This window comes from Ranitomeya imitator, chromosome 1 (genome assembly GCF_032444005.1).
Source record: "Ranitomeya imitator isolate aRanImi1 chromosome 1, aRanImi1.pri, whole genome shotgun sequence".
NCBI lineage: Eukaryota > Metazoa > Chordata > Amphibia > Anura > Dendrobatidae > Ranitomeya > Ranitomeya imitator.
Window position 1 is genome coordinate 339,204,637 of NC_091282.1, and position 25,727 is coordinate 339,230,363.

The 25,727-nt window shown below is 44.4% G+C and overlaps 1 protein-coding gene across 1 annotated transcript; it reads left to right on the forward strand.

The window, feature by feature from the left end:
* Positions 1-6: 6 nt before the first annotated feature.
* On the forward strand, positions 7-25,646 carry PLBD2 (phospholipase B domain containing 2). Its single transcript, XM_069759768.1, has 12 exons — positions 7-318; positions 2,204-2,297; positions 9,467-9,625; positions 11,375-11,475; positions 14,722-14,936; positions 16,136-16,230; positions 20,257-20,417; positions 20,622-20,717; positions 21,371-21,442; positions 22,566-22,718; positions 22,821-22,983; positions 24,351-25,646. Exons 1-12 carry the CDS (start codon positions 140-142, stop codon positions 24,516-24,518), a joined length of 1,656 nt encoding a protein of 551 aa, XP_069615869.1. The 5' UTR covers positions 7-139; the 3' UTR covers positions 24,519-25,646.
* Positions 25,647-25,727: the final 81 nt, after the last annotated feature.

Genomic DNA, 25,727 nt, shown 5'->3' on the forward strand with positions numbered 1-25,727 from the left:
TGAGGTAGTAACAGCAGCGAGCGCTCCCAGGACCGGCAGTTATGTCTATGTATAAGAGGTTAACCCGAGGCTCCTCCCCGCAGGTGTCAGCTGACTGACTACTTCACGTGACTGTGGACTTCCATCCCAGAGAGCAGAGATGGCCGCTTGGATGTCGCTGCTGCTGCTGGCAGCCCTGGCTCCCTCTGTGGGGCGGGCGCAGAGCGCGGAGGTGTCCGTCATCCTGGACGAGACCACTGGCAAGCTCAGCACTGTGCCCGAGCGGAGGGCAGACGCGGTGGCGTGGGCTGTGCTCCAAGACACCATCGGGGAGAACGGGTGAGTGGGGGCTGTGGGCAGCGTGACCACCCAGTGCCATCCGGCTCAGGAATACTAGGCTTGTGCCCTGACCTGGAGGCAGATGTGGAACATGACAGTGCCAGGCGAATGTGTGCCCGCCTCGGCTGCTGAGGGTAACTCCCTTTGGAACCCTTACAAACCCCTTGTGCGGGACAATCCCATGCTGTGCCCGCCCCATACTGTGCCCGACCCATGCCGTGCCCGTGGCTGCCCCATGCCTGCCTCCGCGCTGCCCCATGCCTATCCTTATCCCTGCGCCGCCCCATGACGTGATGCCCCATGCCGTGCCCTCCCCCGTGGCCCCCCCCATGCCATGCCCGCGCTGTGCCCCTGTGCCGACTCATGCCACCTTATTCTATTCGGATTACAAGATTCCCGCCATTTTGAAATCATCGCCCTTTCTTGGTGTCTGGGCGAATGAACAAGACTCCCTCCCCTTCCCTCCCAAATGCCTCCGTGATGCCATAAGCCCTTGAGCCTATTCCTCAAGACTTCTTCTGGGAAGTGAATCTGTCAGCAGGTTATTGGTATGTAATCCGAGAGCAGCATGCTGCAGGGGCAGAGTCCCTGATTATAGTGATGTCACTTACTGGGCTGAATTTTTCTGTTTCCATACAGTTGTTTTATCAGCAGGAGATTATCACTACAGGGCAACTTGGCATGTGCAGGATAGTCCAGCCACACCTCCGCCACCGATTAGCAGCTGTCACCATACAATGCAGAAAGCTGTGGTGTGGGCCTGGTAACGTAGGGCTGAACATTCTGAGCTCTGCAGCAGATGAAACTGTGATTCTGCTGCACCCAGTAAACTAAGTCAGAGGTCCCAACTCCAGTCCTCAAGGCCCACCAACAGGTCATGTTTTCAGGATTTCCTTTGCATTGCACAGGTGATGCAATTATTACCTGGGCAAGACTAAGGAAATCCTGAAAACATGACATGTTGGTGGGCCTTGAGGACTGGAGTTGGGGACCTCTGAACTAAGTGACACATCACTGGAATCGTGGTCTCAGCCCCTACATCATGCAGCTGTCAGATTACATAGCAAAAACCTGCTGACAGATTCCCTTAAGAGCTTGTCTAATATTTAGAAAATTAGCACAAAGGGGAATGGGAGACAATTCCAAAACTCGCTAATGCAATATCTTATTTCTTAGGATCCCATCTCTGTGCATTAGGGGTTATTGAGGGGCGACCTCCTGATCATGAGGACGAGGGTCCAATGTTCCCTCTGTGAATGGAGCGGCAGTGTGACCACTGTGTATGGAAGCAATGGTCGTACATGTGACGGAGCGGTGGTCATTGCCGTGCCCTACTGCTCTGAACGGGACTTTATGACTCGCATCCCTGGGATCAGTGGGGTCCCAGCAGTCAGACCCCCACCCATCATACTGTGAATTGGTCCATAATGTTATAATAACTGATCCAATTCTACATAATTCATCAGTCTTTTCTCCCCCCTACCCACGTGTATGAAGTGGGTAACTCCCTGGGTAAGAATGATTTGGTGCAGTTGCCAATACACTAACTGTGCCCCGCCTGTGTAGTGCCGGCAGCTCCCGGAGGGGTCACTGTGCCCACCCGTGTCTAAAACTCGCTGCTTTGCCTTGTGACGGTACTCTGTTTTATTTATACACTACAAACGTTATATAATAATACAAACTAAAAAATAGGAATTAGTGTGGGGGGGAGGGGGAGCCTTTTGAGGAAGCTCCAGCAGCAGAAGTAGATCACATTTGCCTGAAACATGGATATTTAAGGAAGTGAGAATTGTGTTTTTGTTCTTAAACAGAAGTCTAACTTTGGAACTAAGCAGCCCCGAGTGCCCCGGCTGCAGGTGGTCATGCTGTTATTTTCTCTCCCCAGGTGGGCAGTTCTTGAGTTACAGAGCAATGACCGGTATAATGATAGCATCCAGGCCTATGCGGCAGGGGTGGCGGAGGCGGCGGTCACACAGCGGGTAGGTGGCATGGATGTGCGCTCTCCTGGAGTATAACAAGATCTGCTTATTACACCGTGCTATATGTGTGGCCATGTCATTCGGCTGGCGGCTCTCTGTCCCGACTTCCGCCCCACCAAACCTTCCTGTGTTCTCTGAGTCAGGCTCCTCGGAATGCGGCTTATCTCCTTGCAGAACTACAGAATCCATCATTGACAATCCAAGGGCCAGGTCCTTCTCTCCCCTGACATGATCTGTTGGAGAGTCAGGAGACCCCCTTATACATTAGCTGGTCGGCCTTTCATCTGCGAGGACCTTAATGGCGCCAACACATGCGCAGATGGAGATCTCGGCTCAGTGACCTCCTTTACAAATGTAATTGAGCAGAGATCTAAATCTGCGCATGCTCCGCCACCAGTGACAGACATACATACATACATACATACATACATACATACATACATACATACATACATACATACATACATACATACTTTTTTTAGATTAGCCGTTCACGGAGCAGTGACCTGACATACAGACTCCAGAGGCAGGTGGAGGGGCCATGGCAGGAGCCGAAGACCCTACCCACTATCCTGCCCTTAAACACCTAAAAGCTAATTGCACAAAAACATCAGATGACGATCAAAAGACAACTACAAAGCCAATATTGTCACTGAAGGTGTCAATTTAATTTGTATTTATATTTATTTTACTCAGTTATATAGCGCCATTAATTTCACAGTGTGTTACACACATTATCATCACTGTCCCCAATGGGGCTCACAATCTACAGGGTGGGCCATTTCTATGGATACACCTAAATAAAATGGGAATGGTTGGTGATATCAACTTTCTGTTTGTGGCACATTAGTATCTGGGAGGGGGAAAACTTTTCAAGATGGGTGGTGACCATGGCGGCCATTTTGAAGTCGGCCATTTGGGATACAACTTTTTTCTCTAGTAACCCCCCACGACAGCACACCTGGAGGAGGATGTTACCCCTTTCCTAATAGGGACAGGAAATGACAAGAGGTTAAATAACCCCTCCCTCATCCTCCCCTCAGTGTTTTTTCCTGTCCCTACTAGGGATGAAGAGGTCATCCCAGGTGTGCTGTGCCGGCAGCGGTCACCAGGGAGAAACAGATTCTATGCCGGGCAGCTGGGGAACAGACTTACCTCTCTTCCCCGAGCGCTGCTCCCGTCTCTCCAGGACTCGGGACTTCCGCCACCAGTCCGCACCGACAAGGCAAGGTCTGGGCGGCATTCTTCGGCTGGAGGCCTCCCTGAGCTCTCCAGCCCCTCTCCTCCTCCAGCGCTGTGCGCGCGATGAGGGCTTCCGGTCTGAAGCTGGCGGCTGGAAGTGACGTCAGACGCCGGCCGGCTTCAGTACTCAGGAGGCTCCTTTGCGTTCCATGCTGGAATGCATGTCAGTTAGCGTGGATATCAGCGGTCTTTCTCCCCCCACATCCGGACATTGGAGGAGGAGGTCCTCTCACAGGAGGACAGGTGCTGTGTCCGGTCGCCTATTTAAGAGCCCCGGACAAGAAGACGTCTCAGGTAAGACCACAGTGTGGTGAAAATCATGGAGACATCTGCCTCGCGCTCTGCTCTTGCAGATCCCAGCACCATCCCGGCCCCAGTAAGTAATCTGGCCCAGGGTGTCCATTCCCTGATGTGGGTTGTAGTCTTATGATTCCTTCTTCCCTTCCTTTTTAGGGGGACAAGGAACCCACATCAGGAAGCAAAACAAAAACTACCCGCAAATGCGCAGTTTGTATGAAGAAGCTGTCCTCTTCATACAAGAAATCATTGTGCAAAGAATGCACAGACAAAATAATCAGAGAGGAACAGCCATCCCTGATAGAAGAGATTAAAACCTTAATCCAGCAGGAGATTAAAACATCTCTGGCCACTCTTTCCCAGCCTACACCATCTCCTAGTGCCCCTCCTGAGGCTAAGAAAAGGAAACTTAATCCACAGGAGGAAGAGCAGGAGGACTCTCAAGGAGAGACGTCGGACGAACCCCCAGAGGAGGTTGAATTATCCCTGGACTCTGAAACTGTCCAGCAAGAGAGATACTACTTCTCTTCATCTGATATAGAAGAACTCCTTACGGCTGTAAGGAAAACTATGGAGGTTGAGGAAGAGAAGACGGCCCAGTCAGTGCAAGAAGAGATGTTTGGAGGACTTCGTTCTAGGAAGCGTCAGGTGTTTCCTATTCACCAAAACATCCGGGATTTAGTTCTGGACGAGTGGGAATCCCCAGAAAAGAAGCTGACTACTCCAGCAGAAATTAAAGACAGATTTCCTGTGGATGCCGAGACAGCGTCATGCTGGTCTGAAGTTCCAAAAGTGGACGTCCAGATTGCCAGAGTAGCCAAAAAGACCACGCTACCATTCGAGGATGCCTCCCAACTGAGAGACCCCCTGGAACGTAAGATGGACGGACTACTAAGGAAGTCGTGGGAAACGTCAGCGTCTTTACTGAACATTAATTCAGTATCCACCTGCGTGGCTAGATCGATGCATCGCTGGCTGGGGCAGCTAGAGGAGCACTTGTCCTCAGGTACCCCGAGAGAAGATATTCTAGCCTCCTTGCCTATCTTTCAGAAAGCAACAGGCTTTTTAGCAGATGCTTCCGCAGAATCCGTGAGAGTGACGGCGAGATCATCCGCACTGTCAAACTCGGTAAGGCGTGCACTCTGGCTAAGATCCTGGTCTTGGGATATGACTTCCAAGATGAGGCTGTGTTCTATTCCTTTTAAAGGAAAGTATATGTTTGGACCAGCCTTGGATGACCTTTTGGAGAAGGCTTCAGACAAGAAAAAGACCTTACCAGAACCTAGAAACCCTAGGAAAAGACCCTTCCGCGCTCAGCAGGAGCATACTCCTCAATACAGAGGAAAGGGTAAAACAGGTCGCTGGAGCTATCCGAAAGGAGGGAAGGACAGGAATCTTTTTCTTTCACAACCCCAAAACCAGAGAAAGCAATGACGCCGTCATAGTGGGGGGTCGGATTTCGAACTTCCTCCCAGTCTGGCAAGAGATCGGTGTGGATCAGTGGACCTTAAGATTGGTCAAAGAGGGGATGAAAATAGAGTTTACATCATATCCCCAAAAAAGAATGAAAACTACAACGTTATCAACACCGAAGCTACAGTCCACCCTGATAACTGGGATAGAAGATCTCTTAATCAACAATGTGATCTCCACAGTCCCAAAAGACGAAAGAAACAAGGGCCATTATTCCAGCCTATTTCTGATAAGGAAACCAAACGGAACCCATCGGATGATAATCAATCTGAAACCGCTGAATCAATATGTAACCTACAGAAGATTCAGAATGGAGTCCGTCAGATCGACAGTACCCTTAATAGGGCAAGACTTCGTCATGGCAACCATCGACTTACAGGACGCATATTATCACGTCCCAGTCCATCCAACCTATCGGAAATTTCTAAGGTTTGCAGTCACCAGAGGAGAAGTTATAGACCACTTCCAGTTCAATGTCCTCCCATTCGGACTATCATCAGCTCCAAGGATCTTTACAAAGCTCATGTCCGAGGTGATGGCGTACATCAGAAGTCGGCGGATATGCATAATCCCATACCTCGACGACCTCTTGGTAGTGGCTCCCACGGTTCCAATTCTACAGGAACATCTTCAAACAACAGTCCAGATCCTGTCATCCCTGGGTTGGGTGATAAACCCCAAAAAATCGGATATGGTTCCGTCCACAACGAAGATCTTTTTAGGGGTCTTATTAGACTCCCACAGACAAACATCTTTCTTGCCCGAACAAAAACGGTCCCTGCTTACATCAAGGATAAGAACATTGCTGGACAAGAAGAGAGTATCTCTAAGATGGGCCATGTCGGTTCTAGGTACCATGACATCTTGCATCCAGATGGTGGCATGGGCTCAAGCCCACACCAAGATACTTCAGACACATATTCTGTCAAGATGGGACGGATCCCCAGGTTCTCTAGACAAAAAGATCCGGATACCACCGCATGTAAAGTCCTCATTAACATGGTGGCTACAAAAAGAGAACTTAATGAGAGGAGTTCCCTGGTTGCAGGTACCAGCAGTGACCATAACAGTAGATGCCAGTGGAAAAGGTTGGGGAGCTACGGTAGACCAGCACATATTCCAGGGATTCTGGTCAGCCGAAATAGCACAACAATCCTCGAATTTCAAAGAGCTAAAAGCCGTAGAAGAAGTTCTCAAAGCGGCGGTAACTCTTGTACAAAATTCCCACTTAAAAATATACTCAGACAACATGACAACAGTTGCCCACCTTCGCCACCAGGGAAGTACAAGACACGAAGATCTAAAAAGAATATCCGCAAGAATATTTTCGTGGGCCGAAGAACATGTTCTCTCCATATCCGCCCTACACATAAAAGGGGAGATAAACGTACAAGCCGACTTCCTGAGCAGAACAGAGGTCCATCCAGGAGAATGGAGCCTAAACCCAGAAGTCTTTCAGATACTAGTCAAAAGATGGGGACAGCCAGAAGTGGACTTGTTCGCGAACAGTCAGAACGCAAAGGTAGACCAGTTCTTCTCGCTAGATCCGATGAATCCGAGGTTAGCTGTGGACTCATTGGTCCAGCCATGGACATTCTCGCTAGCATACGCTTTTCCGCCATTGCCGGTCCTACCAAAAGTCCTGCAGAAAATAAGGGCAGAAAAACTCAAGGTGATCCTAGTGGCTCCACTTTGGCCCAAAAGAGGTTGGTTTGGGGCCCTCATCAGTCTAAAGATAGATGGGCCAATAGCACTTCCACCGGTCAAAGACCTTCTCTACCAGGGGCCAATACTGCATCCAGATCCCGAGAGGCTACACCTAAATGCCTGGCTTCTGAATTCTCAATTCTGAGAACTAGAGGACTATCAAAGAGGGTAATTGAAACATTACAAAAAAGTCGCAAAACGGTTACTAATTCTATTTACCAAAAGATCTGGAAGACGTTCATCACATGGTGTGCTCCTGAGCAACCTAACCCAGATAAACCAAACCTAGCAAAGATCCTGGATTTTCTACAAGATGGGCTGGAGAAGGGTCTCAGACCCAGCACCCTCAAGGTACAAGTGGCAGCCTTGAGCTCTTATTTTGACCAGTCTTTAGCCAACCATAGATGGGTAAGAAGATTCATGACGGCGGCATCCCGCATATCTCCAAGACCCATAAATATAGTTCCATCCTGGGACCTGAATATAGTCCTGAAAGGACTTACACTGCCACCATTTGAACCCTTATCTTCCATAACCATGGATAAACTCGCTTGGAAAACCACCTTCCTGGTAGCTATAACAGCCAGAAGAGTGGGTGAACTACAAGCCCTGTCAATCAACGAGCCCTACATGAAGATTCTTCAGGACAGGCTTATCCTACGACTAGACCCATCCTTTCTCCCAAAGGTCGTCTCCGATTTCCACAAATCGCAGGAGATAATTCTTCCATCATTCTATCAAGAACCAAAGAATGAGGAAGAGGAACATTTCCATACTTTGGATGTTCGAAGAATGGTACTCTATTATCTTCATGCATCAGAAAAGATTAGGAAAGATCAAAATCTGTTTATTCATCTTCTCGGCCAGAATAAGGGGAAGAAGACTTCCAGATCCACAATTGCAAATTAGATCAAAAGAGCAATCCTGGAGGCTTATCAAATTCAAGGCCTTCCACCACCAGGAAAGCTTACAGCCCATTCTACTAGAGCAACAGCTGTCTCCTGGGCCGAGAAAGCCAGTGCTTCCATCGAGCAAATATGCAGAGCGGCTACATGATCCTCGGTCCATACGTTCTCCAAACATTACAGGCTTGACCTGATGTCAAAAGAAGACTTAGCCTTCGGAGAAAAAGTCCTTAGTGCTGTAGTCCCTCCCTAAAAATTACTCTTGGGTACTGCTCCAGGTGTGCTGTCGTGGGGGGTTACTAGAGAAAATGGAATTATTCTTACCGTTAATTCGGTTTCTAGTAACCCACCACGACAGCAGGAGTAATCCCTCCCTTTGCTTAATATACGTTCTGAAAAGAATAAATATAATTTGAAGCATTCATTCTCCTGTGGTCCTTTATAATAACACTGAGGGGAGGATGAGGGAGGGGTTATTTAACCTCTTGTCATTTCCTGTCCCTATTAGGAAAGGGGTAACATCCTCCTCCAGGTGTGCTGTCGTGGTGGGTTACTAGAAACCGAATTAACGGTAAGAATAATTCCATTTTTTTTTTTTTTTTTTTTTTCAATGGGAAGAGGGTCATGTGACACATCAAACTTATGGAGAATTTCACAAGAAAAACAATGGTGTGCTTGGCTTTAACGTAACTTTATTCTTTCATGAGTTATTTACAAGTTTAATATCCATAAGACAACCTTTACAACAACAGATTACAGTCCGTATCATAATGTGCTATCAGAATCCAAAAAACAAGGAGTGTATAGAACAATAAACAACATTTTAAGTACAGATCGTGTCAGAGATGCAGCAGAGATTAGCAACACAATGCCGTTGTGCTCCATAGAAGTGACTGGGACCGAGCTCCAATACCACCCACAACCTTTGGCAGGATGTGGTCCGGTCTGGTTGTAACGTCTGTTTTTCTAATTCTAGACAAACTCCTAAACTTTTCTTCTTCTGATCAATGTCCTAACAGTATCAATGATTAGAAAGCTGCTCCATCATCTCACATGATAGATGGCCAATATGTCTGCTACATGTACATGACTACGGTCTATAAATATTCGGCACTCGTGCTCCATACACACAGGAGCATACACTCGCCTACCTCTACTGGTGAGGAAACATGACATTTGTCACAGTGTGTCAGCAGTATTGGTCCCCACTGACCTTTCCAGGATGGCGCCAGCAGCCGCCTCTCATGTAGAAGAATAGGAGAAGTATTCAATGGGTTTTTTTTTTGTTTTTTTTTAAATTCCAACTCAAATCGATGTACCTAGTTAGGGCACATGGACACCATAGTAGCTGGCACTTGGCGGTCAAGTGATACCTTTGGGGGGGTGGGGAGGAGTCTGGCTGGTCCCGCTGCAAAGTCAAGACCAGGGGTGATGTAGAGCTAATGGCATTACAGGAGGGCGAGCAGGGAAACTCGAGAGGCAGGTATCAAAGAAAGACATTGCTGATGCAGATATATAGCATTTACAACTAATATCTGTTTGCAGCTTATCTACATGCACTGGATGAACACCATGGTGGGTTACTGTGGCCCTTACAAGTACCAGACTCCATACTGTGAAAGGCTGAGGAACTACCTAGAGGCGAATTTAGCCTGGATGCAGGAACAGATGGAGAAGGAGCAAGATCAGGAATACTGGCACCAGGTAAGAGAAGGCGTCGCGTGTGTTTGAAATGAATTATACAGCACTATGGAATATGTTGGTGCTATGTAATCGGTGAGAAATAAAGATGCTGGAGAGAAGTGGCCAGGCGATCCCTGACTTGCCAGTAACTATATATTTAAATAAATATATATATATATATATATATATATATATATATTTTTTTATTACTAGATGGTAGCCCGATTCTAACGCATCGGGTAAACTAGAATATATATATATGTCCACGTAGTATATTGGCCAGCCACGTAGTATATTGCCTAGCCACGTAGTATATTGCCCAGTCACGTAGTATACTGCACAGAGCCACGTAGTATATTGCCCAGCCACGTATGTAACAGGTTAGAAAATAAACATATACTCACCCTCCGAGGGCCCCTTGTAGTCCTGTCGCCTGTGTGCGGTGCACGCGGCAGCTTCCGGTCCCAGGATTGGTATTAGCGCAGGACCTGTGATGATGTCGTGGTCACATGACCGTGACGTCATGGAAGGTCCTTCTCGTATAGCATCTTTGGCATCGGAACCTGCCGCTTGCACTGCCGAGGACAGCACGCACGTCGGAGGGTGAGAATAACCTTTTTTTTTTTTTTTATTATTATTATTATTTTTAACATTAGATTGTTTTACTATTGATGCTGCATACGCAGAATCAATAGTAAAAAGTTGGTTACACAGGGTTAATAGCTGCGTAACAGGAGTGCGTTACACCGCGTTCCGGTAACGCTGGCATTAACCCTGTGTGAGGGCTGACTGGATGACTGGAGGGGAGTATGGAGCGGGCACTGACTGCGGGGAGTAAAGAGCGGCCATATTGCCGCCGGACTGTGGTCATCGCTGATTGGTCGTGGCAAAACGCCCACCACTAATCAGCGACTTGGATTCCATGACAGACAGAGGCCGCGACCAATGAATATCTGTGACAGACAGAAGGACAGAAAGACGGAAGTGACCCTTAGACAATTATATAGTAGATTTGGATTAATGTCAAGTAGCCTTATAATCCCACACAGAATAACATTAAAGGTAATATAGTAGGAAATGTGTGTATTTTATAGGGGTCTCCCCTTTCAGAAAACGTTCCTGCGGGCTCATTGTAATCACACAAGCCTTGCTTTCCTTCCCCTCCCCCAGCTCAGTGCCTTGTCTCTGACATCACCGCTGCAGCCGATATACAATTCCGGAGGCTTAGCTGATGTACCTGGCATGAGCCGCTGACCTCAGGGATTGGCTGCAGCTCTGGTGATGTGATGTCACCACTGCTACCAAACAGACCAGGGCAGTGCCAGAGACGGTGCTGGACCCGGGGAAGGTGAGTCAAGTCCAGTGAACTGGGATAGCAGAAAAAAGTCCTGAAAGGGGCCACTCCCTTTAATGCTGTGCTTCTCCGCCATCAGCCTAGTATGCAAGGCCGTGGGGCTTCTAATACGCTAACAGGGTATAGCTTGGCTACACTGGTAAATGGTGCCATACTGGACATGTCCTGAAAGTCTCCCTGCGTCAGTGGCAATGAGCTCCTACACTGATGGATCTGGTGGGCTTTTACCGTAATCTGGTCATTATTGTAATTCTTACTTGTTCATAAAAGGACACGGGACATCCGTCCCACCCGTCAGCAGTTCCGTGTCTTTTGCACTGTTTTGACCAGAATATTCTGCGGGGAGCAGGGCCTAATATCTGGTCTTTAATACCAATGGTTTTCGTTTAATAAAAGGTGGATTTGTGCATTTTCAGGTTCGGCTGGCCCTGCTGCAACTGAAGGGCCTGGAGGACAGCTATGGCGGCCTCATCTCCTTTCCCCAGAAGGACTTCACCCTTAGTCCCTTTGGGTTCCTGTAAGTTTAAGAATATATAATAGTTGGATTGTGCACTGTACAACAAAGCAGCTGTGTGTATTAGTGCCCTGATAAAAAGCATACATGTAATGAAGTCATATGTTGCTCCTTAAGGCTATGTGCACACGTTCAGGTTTTTTCGCTATAAAAACTCATTAAAAACGCATACATTATGCATCCTATCATTTAGAATGCATTCTGCATGTTTTGTGCACATGATGCGTTTTTTTTTCCGCGAAAAAAACACATTGCGGTAAAAAAAGCAGCATGTTCATTAACTTTGTGGATTTTCTGCGTTTTTCCCCGCTATTCTATGCATTTGAAAAAAAAATGCACCAAAAACGCGCCAAACGCGAAAAAAACGCATGCGGATTTCTGGCAGAAATGTCCGTTTTTTTGTCAGGAAAATTTCTGCAAGAAATCCTGACGTGTGCACATACCATTAGACATACCTTTAATTTCACCCAAAACTCAGGAAGTCTGGTATTGCTGCACCAAACTGCGTTTAGTGCATGTACTGTCTATTGGACTGTCCCAATTCTCTACCTTATTTGCTGTCTGCTATATTTTTTATTTTTATTTTTTCAGTGGACTGTTCCTCCCCCATCAGCATTCTACCAGCACTATTGCTGCTGGAACTTCCTTTCCATTGTTTGCTCACATGCTTTGACATTGACTCTCAATACCCTGTTCTTAACTGACTGTTGCCTCTTGTTAACCCCATGTGCAGTTTGACAAGCAGGAGAACAGGAGCCACCCCAGCTTTCTGTAATCCAGATTGCACAGGAGATCCCTAGTGGCCAGCATTTTTTTTTTTTTTTTTTAAATCCGTTCAAATGTAATGTTGGGTAAAGCATTTAGCAGTTGCGTTAGCCATTGGCTATAGATGAGTCTAAGATTACTGACCTTTTAATAATCCTTTCAAGCATTGAAAAATCTGCTAGAATGCCAATAAAAATGGTAATAATATATTCAGTAAAGCAAAAATCACAGTATAGAAGCACATTCCAAAGTGACTGTACTGATTATAAAAACAACCTAGTTTATGAATGGAAGAGAGGGGAAAGTTGATCCAACATTCCCAGGTCCATTTGAACCCCTTAGTTTTTTATTTTCACAAGGTATCAGGAGAAAATGGACCACCAAATTTGTTGTGCAATTTCTCCTGAGTCCACCGATACCCCGTACGTGGGGGAAAGCTACTATTTGGGCGCATGGCAGGGCTCGGAAGGGAGGGGGAGCACATTCTACTTTTTGAGCACAATTGGCTGGAATCAATGGTGGGTGCCATGTCGTGTTTGTAGACCCCCTGATGTACCTAAACAGTGGAAACCCCCTAATCCCAAACCTAGCCCTAAAGGAAAAGCGGAAATACATTTTTTTTTCTTTTATTCTTAATTTTATTACTTTTACCTAACTAAGGGAGTGATAAAGGGGGACTTGATTTACTTTTTTTTTTTTTTTTTCTATTTTGATCACTGTGATGAGGTTTATCACAGTGATCAAAATGAACCAATAGGAGAAATCTCCTGTTGTTGCTGGGTGCCGGTCAGCAGATCTCGGTGGGCACACTGCGTATGTGCCTGCCATTTTCTTCCCGGAAGATGACGCCGTGGGACAGGAACGGGGGATGCAGGAGGGTCCAGGGACACCTGAGGTACTGGGGGTGGAGGGGGCTCGGAGGACCCCATTTCTCTCTCCTCTGATGTGCTAAATCATAGCAGAGGAGAGAGAAATTAAATGGGAAATCAGACTTTTTTTTTCTTTTCTTTTTTTTGTGGTCGCCGTTATTTTGTGAAGCAAATTTGACATACCAGAGGACTGTTTAAACATTGTTAATATTTTGACTCCTACTGTTCTTTCTCAGCCCCAGATTGAAGTCCTGACTGCAATTTTTCTTTTTTTGTCCCTGAGCAGGACTTTAACCTTTTTCAAACAATGCTTGATGTAAAATGTTTTTGTATGAGCGCTAACTGTTTGGGAGAAAAAAAAAAATGTTTTTTTTTTTTTTTTTGGGGGGGATATTGATGCGGTCGTTGATGTGATAATTGGTGATGAGCAAATGTGCTCAGATAACGTGTAATAGTACGTTCCCACGGTCAGGAACCGGCAGCGCTTTGGACGCAGCACATGTCAGATTCATCCAAAGAGCTGCCGGATTTTGAACGCAGGCGAGTCTGCATGTGTTCATTGAACCGTGTGGAATCACCGCGCCCAATACATTGGACGGGAAATTTATCTTGTGGAGACCTGAGCGTCTCCGCAAGATAAATAGACATGCTGCGGTCTCGAAAGACTCGTTTTTTTTTTGTTTTTTTTTCTGCGTAGTATAATTGTATGTTAATTTTGAGATCTCACAAAAGGGAGAGGACGACTGCACCATATTGAAGGGAGAATGGGGTCTTGTATCGTGAGATTTTTGCCAACCACCTGATTCCCTCAGTAAGAGTATTGAAGGTGGGTCCTTGCTAGGTCTTCCAGCATGACAATAACCTGAAACACTCAGCCAGGGCTACTAAGGAGTGGCTCTGTCAGAAGCATTTCAAAGTGCTGGAGTGGCCTAGCCAGTCTCCAGACCTGAACTCAATACAAAATATTTAGAAGGACCTGAAAATCAATGTTGCCCAATGACAACCCCGAAACCTAGAAGATCTGTATGGAGGAGTGGGTCAATATACCTGTTGCAGTGTGTGCAAACTTGGTCAAGAACTACAGGAAGCATCAGACCTCTATAATTGCAAACAAAGGTTTCTCTACCAAATATTAAAATTTTGTTTTTCGATTGTATCAAATACTTATTTTATGCAATGAAATGCTAAATCATTATGTAAAACTCGTACAAAGTGATTTTTCCAGATTTTTTTTATTTTTTAGATTCTGTCTCTCTCAGTTGAAGCATACCTACAATAATAATTAGACCTCTCCATTCTTTGTCGGTGGAAAAGCTTGCCAAATCGGCAGTGTAGTAAATGCTTATGTTTCCTTTGACGTAATTATTCCATTTGATGGAACTGCAAAGGCTGCAGCCCATCAGCGGACTTAAGTGACGTAAACAATATCACAAAAATTGTCGGGAGCACATCGCTCAAAACAGTCATATCGGAATTACATATGCTTTTTTTTTTCTTACATTTTTATACTATTCTAGTGACATTTATGATGTATGAAAAGGAGTTTTTCCATTAGTGGACAACCCCTTTTTACGCAGCCTCAAATTTTCAATCTTTTTTTTTTTACATATCGCAGACTCTTTCAGCTCGGTGGTGACTTAGAAGATCTAGAAGCGGCGTTGAATAAGACCGATGCCTCCAGAGAGTTGGGCTCGGGGTCCTGCTCTGCTCTCATCAAGCTTCTTCCTGGGAATAAAGATCTTCTTGTGTCTCATGTAACCTGGAACACGTACCAGTCCATGTTGCGCATCACCAAGAAGTACACCCTTCCCTTTCGCTCTAACCCCAATGGTGAGCAAGACCCATTCTCTGCTAATGACAATGAACAAATAGAATTCCATGTAATGTATGAGATAGACTTTAGTTTGCCAGTAAGTAGGTTGAATTGTAACTTTTTAAAGAGTTTTCCAGGAATTTTTTTCTTTTTTTACTTCAGACTCCCTCTATATGAAATAACAGAACTTTCCTTGCCCTCCCCTGCTCCAGCTCTTCACCACTACCCCCCGACCTTTGCTGATCGGCTGCAGTGGTGACCTTGCGTCAACAGCACTACAGCCAAGCTGCTCGTAAATCACACACAATTTATGGAAGTTTCCTTAAGTCCAGTAACTGTTTTATGATTTTTTTTTTCTTCACTAACTGTAGAAGTTTATCAAATTTTTAATATACTTATTTTTTGTTTTTTCTTATTTAATATTTGTTTGATTCTTTTTGCAAAGCCATGGATTTGTGACAGCAGCTGATGAGTTCCCATTTCTTTGTCAGCAACAGATCTTAAAGGGAATTTGTCACCAGGTTTTTGTGATGTAATCTGAAAGCGGCATAATGTAGTGGCAGAGATCCCCATTCTAGCCATGTCACTTACTGGGCTGCTTGGCGCAGTTGTAATAAAATCACGTTTTTATCTGCTGCAGATCTATAAGATCACTTACTGCTGTGCTCTATATAACCCCACTTGTAACAATTTATACTGATAGAACGGTTTTTGTTTTTCTTTTTTAAACCTACACCAATAAAATCAGGGGGAGAATTCGGACACAAGCCCTGATTGGACCCACGAACATGATAAGCGCATTATAGAATTGCGCTAACCTTGAATTACACAGGGAAGTCCCTTGCTGTCAATGAATTGTCACCTCGAAAGCCAGCTTCCAATTCATCATGCATAGGCAGTGTTCTCTTCCAAAGCAAAAAATGGGGCACTTTGACAATCCCAATAAAGGGATTATGAAAATAATTTTCTTCCATAACTGGCACCTCCCATGATTACAGGCTGTACTGCAGCTCGGCGGCATTGAGCTTAATGAGGCTAGGCTGTGTGGCCATGCACAACCTTTACACGTGTTGATTACTAAAATAGTGGCGAACTTGAAGGGGCAAGAACTATAGATTGCAAATGTGATCTACCTATTATGTGGTACTGTAACTCTGTTTACCTCTGACATAAGACGTTCCCGGGAGGTCTTTATTGCATTTCTTTGTCTCTGCAGGAAGATCTGTAGTACCAGGCTCTGTGCAGACGTTTTCTTCTTACCCAGGAACGATCTTCTCCGGTGATGACTTCTATATTCTGAGCAGTGGGCTAGTGAGTACCCATTCCTTATTTGCATTATTTAAATGTATGTAAGGTGAAGGCTTCACCTCTCCACCAAAACCCTCCTGACACTCATTCATATGTTATTTTTAGATTATGTGATCCTGAAGGGCAAATGTATTATATAAAGGGTGTGGGGCAGGCGGCAGATCTACGTTCTTGAAGAACATGAAAGTAAAGGCACCTTCACACTCAGCGACGCTGCAGCGATACCGACAACGATGTCGATCGCTGCAGCGTCGCTGGAGAGCTGTCACAGACCGCTCTCCAGCGACCAACGATCCCGAGGTCCCCGGTAACCAGGGTAAACATCGGGTTACTAAGCGCAGGGCCACGCTTAGTAACCCGATGTCTACCCTGGTTACCAGCGTAAACGTTGAAAAAACAAACACTACATACTTACCTTCAGCTGTCTGTCCTCTGGCGCTCTGCTTTCCTCTGCACTGTGTAAGCACAGCTGCCGGAAAGCAAAGCGGTGACGTCACCGCTGTGCTTTCCGGCTGGCCGACGCTGACACAGGATGCATGAGGAGTGCAGAGAAGCAGAGCGCCGGGGACAGACAGCTGTAGGTAAGTATGTAGTGTTTGTTATTTTTTACTTTTACGCTGGTAACCAGGGTAAACATCGGGTTACTAGGCGCGGCCCTGCGCTTAGTAACCCGATGTTTACCCTGGTTACCAGTGAACACATCGCTGGATCGGCGTCACACACGCCGATCCAGCGATGTCAGAGGGAGATCCAGCGACGAAATAAAGTTCTGGACTTTCCTCAGCGACCAACGATCTCCCAGCAGGGGCTTGATTGTTGGTCGCTGTCACACATATCGATTTCCTTAACGATATCGTTGCTACATCACAAAAAGCAACGATATCGTTAACGATCTCGTTATGTGTGAAGGTACCTTAACACAATTACCACCACAATTACCATCTAGCTTTCCCTATGAGTCACTGTCCAACCATAAATGCCAAAACAGAACCACCTCTACAGACAGCCTGGTTCGGGGGGGTTTGCTCCTCATCAGTGTAGTGCAAAGTTCAGCTGGCTGAATGCAACACCCTTGAGGAAATGTTGTGGAAGTATTGATTCTCCATTTTAATGCTACGATCACACATTCACCATTTTGTCAGTATTTGTAAGCCGAAACCAGAAGTGGGTGATTAAATACAGAAGTGGTGACGTGTTTCTATTATACTTTTCCCCTGATTGTTCCACTTCTGGTTTTAGCTTACAAATACTGAGGTAAAATACTGATAACTTGTCTTTTAGGTTACGGCCACATTGAATATTGAGTCTTACAGGCAATGCTCTATGTTGTGAAAATTACTTACAATTATTAAAAAAAAAAAAAATCTGACTTTTGTGGATGCAGTGATACCAAAAGGCAAAGGAGCAGCTGCGGGAGTAAGGTCCAGGACGATCGACCCAGGCTGCCCGGCTTAAGGCTATGTGCCCACGTTGCGTTTAAGCGTTTTCACCATGTTTTTCCACCTCTGAAACACTTAAAAACCGCTAACAAAACGCGTCCCATTATTTTTAATTGCATTCCGCAATTGTTGTGCCCATGCTGCGTATTTTTCCACAGCGGAAATGCATCGTGGAAAAATACGCAGCATGTTCATTAATTTTGCAGAATCGTGGCGATTCCGCCGCCATAGAATTGTATTGGAACACCCTGGCAAGGGTGTGCGGTTTTCATGATGAAAATTCTGCTAATATTCTGTAACGTGGGCACATAGCCTATAGGTATTACAATAGAGTCCGTCGCCGACCCAGCTCTCGGTAACGCGCACAAAAAAGACCTCTTCATCCCTTAGGTACAGGAAAATGCTGAGGATAGAGGGAAGGGGAGGGCCATTTAAACCTCGTGTTTCCTTCCCTAATTAGGATGGGGAGGCAACCTCCTGTGTGCTGTCGTAGAGGGGATTAGAGAAATATATACACTGCTCAAAAAAATAAAGGGAACACTAAAATACCACATCCTAGATATCATTGAATGAAATATTCCAGTTGTAAATCTTTCTTCATTATATAGTGGAATGTGTTGAGAACAGTAAAACCTAAAAATGTTCAACGTAAATCACAACTAATATCCCATGGAGGTCTGGAGTTGGAACAATGCTCAAAATCAAAGTGGAAAATCAAATTACAGGCTGATCCAACTTCAGTGGAAATGCCTCAAGACAAGGAAATGATGCTTAGTAGTGTGTGTGGCTCCACGTGCCTGTATGACCTCCCTACAACGCCTGGGCATGCTCCTGATGAGGCGGCGGATGATCTCCTGAGGGATCTCCTCCCAGACCTGGACTAAAGCATCCGCCAACTTCCGGACAGTCTGTGGTGCAATGTGACATTGGTGGATGGTGCGAGACATGATGTCCCAGATATGTTCAATCGGATTCAGGTCTGGGGAACGGGCGGGCCAGTCCATAGCTTCAATGTCTTCATCTTGCAGGAACTGCTGACACACTCCAGCCACATGAGGTCTGGCATTGTCCTGCATTAGGAGGAACCCAGGGCCAACCGCACCAGCATATGGTCTCACAAGGGGTCTTAGGATCTCATCTCGGTACCTAATGGCAGTCAGGCTACCTCTGGCGAGCACATGGAGAGCTGTGTGGCCCTCCAAAGAAATACCACCCCACACCATTGCTGACCCACTGCCAAACTGGTCATGCTGAAGGATGTTGCAGGCAGCAGATCGCTCTCCACGGCGTCTCCAGACTGTCAGATTGTCACATGTGCTCAGCGTGACCCTTCTTTCATCTGTGACGAGCACAGGGCGCCAGTGGCGAATTTGCCAATCCTGGTGTTCTGTGGCAAATGCCAAGCGTCCTGCATGGTGTTGGGCTGTGAGCACAACCCCCATCTGTGGCACTCAGACCATCCTCATGGAGTCTGTTTTTAACCATTTTTGCATACACATGCACATTTGTGGCCCGCTGGAGGTCATTTTGCAGGGCTCTGGCAGAGTTCCTCCTTGCACAAAGGCTGAGGTAGCGGTCCTGCTGCTGGGTTGATGCCTTCCTACGGCCCCCTCCATGACTCCTGGTTTACTGGCCTGTCTCCTGGTAGCGCCTCCAGCCTCTGGACACTACGCTGACACACAGCAAACCTTCTTGCCGCAGCTTGCATTGATGTGCCATCCTGGATGAGCTGCACTACCTGAGCCACTTGTGTAGAGTCCTTCTCGTGCTACCACGAGTGTGAAGGCACAACCAACATTCAAAAGTGACCAAAACATCAGCCAGAAAGCATTGGTACTGAAATGTGGTCTGTGGTCCCCACCTGCAGAACCACTCCATTGAGTGTTTTGATAATTGCCAATCATTTCCTTCTGTTGTCTATTCCATTTGCACAACAGCAAGTGAGATTGATTGTCAGTTTGATTTCACAGAAGTTGGATTTACTTGGAGTTATATTCTGTTTGTGTTCCCATTATTTTTTTTGAGCAGTGTATTTAATATTTTTTTTTTTACACCCCCTTAGGGTAGAGTGATGTATAGGAAAAATCAAGCCGTATCTAGAAAAAAAATCAGCTCATCATATGGTTGAGCTTCACAGGAGATCCCGGATGACAGCGATGGGGGGGCATCAGCAGGCCCCCGACGGCCGTGGTAACTTATCGGTCCTCTATGAATGCTTTTTGAGGTGGGACGATGAGCGCTGAAGTCCATTGTGCGACACGCTGTTTAAACGGTTAATGGCTGTGACAGGAGTTCGACTGTTAGAAAAAAAAAAAAGTTTGCTATGTAACATAGCTGATGTCTGCCACGTGTGGGGAGAGAGCAGCTCCCGATTGCCCTTCACACATGCGGAATCCTTCCAGGACATTGATATTTCATGATCTGATACAGGATTAAGAACCATCATTCCCCTCCCGTTTCCATGCATATTGTTGCTGTGTATTAAAACCAAATTGTATTGATTTTATAACAAAATATATTTTCTAAGTGGTTTTTATTTGTTTTTACTAAATACTTTGGCAAAAATGAAATCTAATTAGACATTTTGCAGATCACCTTGGAAACAACCATTGGGAACAGCAATCAAGATCTCTGGAAATACATCCAACCACAGAATTCTGTCCTGGAGTGGCTGAGGAATATTGTAGCCAATAGACTGGCCACAGGAGGGAAAGAATGGGCCGATATATTCTCAAGGTTTAATAGTGGAACGTAAGTAGAGAAGATCTTCTTGTGATGGATTGTGTATCAGTAGTCAACATGGCTGAAGAATCAGGCAGCTATGGAGCCAGAGTGGTGGATGATGTGTGCCTGATTTTTGAGCAACCATTGTCTATAGATAAGCAGAAGTCCTGTAGTTCCCATTTTTTTTTTCTTAGTCAATTTTTCTTGTATCACTGTATAATCTTCCCTTAGGTACAACAATCAGTGGATGGTTGTGGATTACAAAAAATTCAATATTGGAAGCACAGAGGTACCCAGCGGACTTCTCACCATCCTAGAACAACTTCCGTAAGTTGCATACTTTTTCTGCCTTGACCGGGATGTATTGAAATGGACAAACCAAGCTATCTACATTTTATAAGAGGCATCCATATCACTTTTCTTGTTGGGGATTTTGCATCTAAAGGAAATCTGTCAGTAAGTTTTTGACACCTAATTTGACAGCGGCATAATGCAGGAAAAGACACTGAATTCAACGATGTATCACTGTGTCCGAACTGCTCCATTTAGTAAACTACCAGAGTTCTTAAATTTAAGATGAAGCACAGCTGATAAAGCTAATCCCACCCACACCAAGCTCTGTATTTACTTTGTCTATTGACAGTGAGCTGCTTATCACAGGAGGAGGAGGAGTCTGAGGAATGCCCATGTGCCAACTAGTCTAAGCAATGATAATGTCATATTGCTAAAACCTTCACTGCATGTAAACAGCACGCAGTCTGTTAAATGACCTGTGCTTGAACCCCTACTTCCTCAGATTCCATAGCAAAAACTTGCTGACAGATTCTCTTTCTTAAAAAATAACTTTGGGGAATTGAAGAGTGACTGACTTGACCTTTTTTCTCTTGGTGCAATTATAATCAATGTTTATTGATGTGCAAAAAAAAAAATCTTATTTATGGTCCATATTTATCCTTTTTTTTTCCCCCCAATACTTCTAGCGGTATGGTTGTTTCAGCAGATAAATCCGATCTTCTTTACCAAACTGGCTATTGGGCAAGCTACAATGTCCCGTAAGTTAATCAACACAATCTGTCACATCCGTGAAAACCTAGACCTCCGAACTATCCGAGACAGATCACTTCCCAAGGAGCATAGTCATTGAATTATGAAGGCCTATATTTAAGGTTAAAAACATTTTTATTAAAGAATTTCATTAGTAATAAAGGTAAAACCCAAGCAAGGATTTTGAACTCTATCAAAAATGTATATTGACAAAGTGGTGCTCATATATACCTGTGCCTAGAAAGAAATGACTAATTGTATACTAATGACTCTATGGAGTGCAGATCCAACACAGTAAAAAGTATTAAACAAAAATATTGAGCAAAAAAGCATTACAGAATAAATCCAAAAATTTATATTGAGGTGCAAGAGCTTTTGGTATTTTTCCAAATTTCCATTTTTTATTTATTTATTTATTTTTTTAAAGATGGAAGGGAAGGAATTCAACAAACAAGTGTGTAGATCAATGCGGTCAATAAAGTGCAAATTATATCAGTACTATACTGAGTTCCTATTCATCGATTGGAATTCAGTATTGGAATAGGGTTCTGGAAAGTAAATCCCCACCAGTGGTCAGTTTACTTAATCTCTGGGCGATATACAGTCGTGGCACTCTTACCTGTGCAGCATCTAATAGAGAATATGTATACGGGCCACTAGTGACCCTTATTTAATTCAATTCCATCTTTGCCTTTAAAAAAAAAAAAAATTAGAAAAATACCAAAAGCACTTGTACCTCAATGTATTTTGAATTTACATATTCATAAATGCCTTTTTTCTCAATACTTTTGTTTACTACTTTTTACTGTTTGATCTACACACCATAGTCCTATTGGTATAGAATTGGTCATCTCTGTGGTGCCCATGTATACCTGTGCCTAGACTTTGTCAATATACATTTTTGCTACAGTTCCCTGCTTGTTTTAATTGTATTTTTAATGAAATTCTTAAATACAATTTTTATTAAACCCTACAAGTTTAAACCCTACACATAGTCTTGGGATTACGAAGGCATATGTTCCTTGCGTAGTGTTCTGTCAAAGTCATAAAAGTACCGCTAGAGGTCCCGTAGTGACCGAAAGTGGGTCTGTGGTGTCTGCTTATTTATTCATCCGTCCTTCCTTCTTATAGGTACTTTGAAGAGATTTTTAATGCTAGTGGGCAAGTGGACCTGTTGAAAAAATATGGAGACTGGTTCAGTTATTCAAAAAATCCTCGTGCTCAAATATTTCGCAGGAATCAGACACTTGTGCAGGACTTGAAATCTATGGTGAAGCTTATGAGGTGAGAGGGTGACCATGACATGGTGTCTGATATTTTACAGAAGTCATACCGTATCCTGATGTAGACCTTTTAAGAGGACATGATTTGCTCTTAATATTTCAGGTACAACGATTTTCTTCATGATGCTCTTTCACGTTGCGAAAGTTGTGATCCAAAGCAAAACGCAGAGAATGCAATATCTGCTCGATCTGATCTTAACCCTGCCAATGGAACATACCCTTTTGGAGCTATGCGTCAGAGACAACATGGTGGTACTGATGTGAAGGTGGGTAATGTCTTAAAAGGTACTGTGAAAAATGAGGAAAAACCAGCACCAAACAACTTAATATACAGTACCTTTTCAATCTTACTTGGCGGACCAGCAGTGGACGGCTTGCAAAATCCTGGGTACAACACCTGAAACTATCTGCATCGTACAAAGTCCAGGCCAAGGAGCAAAAAAAAAAATCGGTGGCACTCTGTGATGAAGTAAAACAATCCTTTCTTTATTCAATGCAAGTAATACATGGATGCAGGGGAGCAGGTGCAGTGGAGGGCAATGGCCGTTTCGCATCGATCAGACGCTTCAACGGTACCTGAACATATTGAAGCGTCTGATCGGCCGTCGTCCTACATTGCACCTGCATCCATGTACTACTTGCATTAAATGAAGAAAGGATTGTTTTACTGCATCACGGATGTGCCACCTATTTTTTCCTCCTTAGCTTGGACTTTGTCTTAAAGGTACGCTCACATGACTATTGAGGAGACAAATCTACACACATGACCTCAAACTGTTCCTAGAGTAGCATATTGCTATAAAGGAAGTTATTCTTTGTGTAATTGGCACATTAGTCCATATCCCAGTATTTTTTTTTTTATATTGTACAACATAACAAGGGTACATCATAGAACAAAAAGCATTTCTCATTAATACTGTTGCAGAAGAGTTAACCTAACCATCACATACCATATGTCTAAGATCTTAACCAAAACCATAAGTCACCAAATATCACATACTTTGAGCGAATACTCCTGATCACCTGGGGCCTAATGTGAGTCAAAGGGGAATCAAGCCAAGGCTTCCATACCCCCCCCCCCCCCCTTTATTTTTTTTTTCACATTTTTGGGGACCACCTTCTCATAGGAAGCTGCAGTACTTTCCATATTGACCCAGTGTGAGATTTGCCGGTGACTTTTTTCCATCCTTGTCATCACGATGGCTTTGTAGGCTAAAACTATGTTTCCCTGTGAAGACTGTGGGTTTTTAGGCCAGGATTCCTAACAAACACGCCTTTAGAGCAGAGTGGTACAGGGGGTGTATGATCTCTATGAAGATGGCTATGGCCTCTTTCCAAAAGTCTACAATAGGGAGGGCAGTACCACATGTGTATAAAATCTGCTGCCGCTTCGCACCCCACACTTATGGCAATCTGCAGTAGTGGATCTACCCATTTTATATAACCTGCTAGGTGTCATTGATGGACTATATACACATTTGGGCTAACTTGTTATTTATTAATTGATGGTTTAACATTTTGTGGGGCAATCGAGGCCTTGCTCCAATCTTCCTCTGATAGGGAGGGTATTGCTGTCTTAAGCCAACAATGGCGATGAGGAGCATCTTCAGTGACAATTCTTTTTCCTTGACAGGTCACAAGTTATGAATTTGCCAAACATCACAAATTGGTGGTTGTTAATGGTCCTACATGGGACCAGGTCCCTGCTTTCCAATGGAGCACTTCTCCCTTCAGCAACCTCATGCACATGGGCCATCCTGACCTCTGGAAATTTTCTCCCATTGTCATCAGTTGGGATTGAGGCATTTTCCTTCTTTGTACTATTTTCCTCAATCAATGCACTTTTGATCAGCATTTGTAACTTCTGCCTGGACATGCATTGCAGCTGGCATGGTACTAATATTGGGAAGGGTACTGGTTAAACCAGGGAATTGAGTTATTAAAATGATAAAGGGATACATTTAGTGTGTTAAGGTTAAGTGTTTTATTTTGCATAACTATACATCAAAGTACAGATGATGGTCATTCATTCTCTATCCTATAAACATGTGGTCTTTGAGCTAAATTTGTGCTATTCGCCTATTATACCAAAGGAAATCTATACTGACACATTTCAATGCTGACTACCTGATAATTATATAAAATGTGATTGGATTTTCTTTTACAACTTATGAACTATAGGCCTTTCCATTTGACCATCACATTTGAGCTCAAGTTCCTGCTTGATTTGACTTGAACCTGAATTGGTGGATTAGAGGTGATTTGAGAGAAGGACTTGTTCTAAAGATAGAAGGGGGTCATGTAGGACCACCTGATTTGGCCTCCCTGCTGTGTGACGTCCTTATGAATATTTGGTATTTCCAGAAGCTTTGATAGTGGTCTCTGCAGTTTACTAGGAGAAATCTATGTGTAGATTAGGTGTACATGCTGACATATGCTGTGAATGATTTAAATGGTGTTACCGCAATATGAAATGGCGTCTGCTGATCTGAGTGACAGGCTTCTTAGATTAGAAACTATCCGTGTAGTATGTTTCAGATCCATTTTTTTTTTTTTTTTCAACCTTGGCTGTAGGATCAGCCACATGGCCTTATGCAGTTATGTTTATACTGCCCTAAGGCTGTCAGAATTTTCAGGATATTCATAATTTTGCCTTTAGAATTAAACCTAATTTTTCTTTTTCTCCCCCCTACAAGCAAGGAACCATGACCCATATGGGGGAATAACCTACGGTGTTGACCATCTACTGTTACTCAACCTCCCCCTTTTGACATATCTATGCAAGTCTTTGTTTCCAGCAGGCTGATGCTGCCAGTGGGCAGCTGTGTTCATGAGATTTGTGTGCTAGGCTTTTTTTTTTTTTTTGTATAAAAAGTACAGTGTTTTGTTTTTTCTTCAGTGCACTTATTAAAATTGTAACATTACTTTAGTCATTTGTCTGAATCTTCTTTTGCGCCATACCGAAGAGGTATTACTAGCATTGTGATGTGGTTTACAACATTCACTTACC

Coding starts and splice junctions, on each gene's coding strand:
- PLBD2 (XM_069759768.1), top strand. CDS start 140: ATGGCCGCTTGGATGTCGCTGCTGCTGCTGGCAGCCCTGGCTCCCTCT. Junction 11,476..14,721: donor CTTAGTCCCTTTGGGTTCCT/GTAAGTTTAAGA, acceptor TACATATCGCAG/ACTCTTTCAGCTCGGTGGTG. Junction 16,231..20,256: donor ATATTCTGAGCAGTGGGCTA/GTGAGTACCCAT, acceptor GACATTTTGCAG/ATCACCTTGGAAACAACCAT.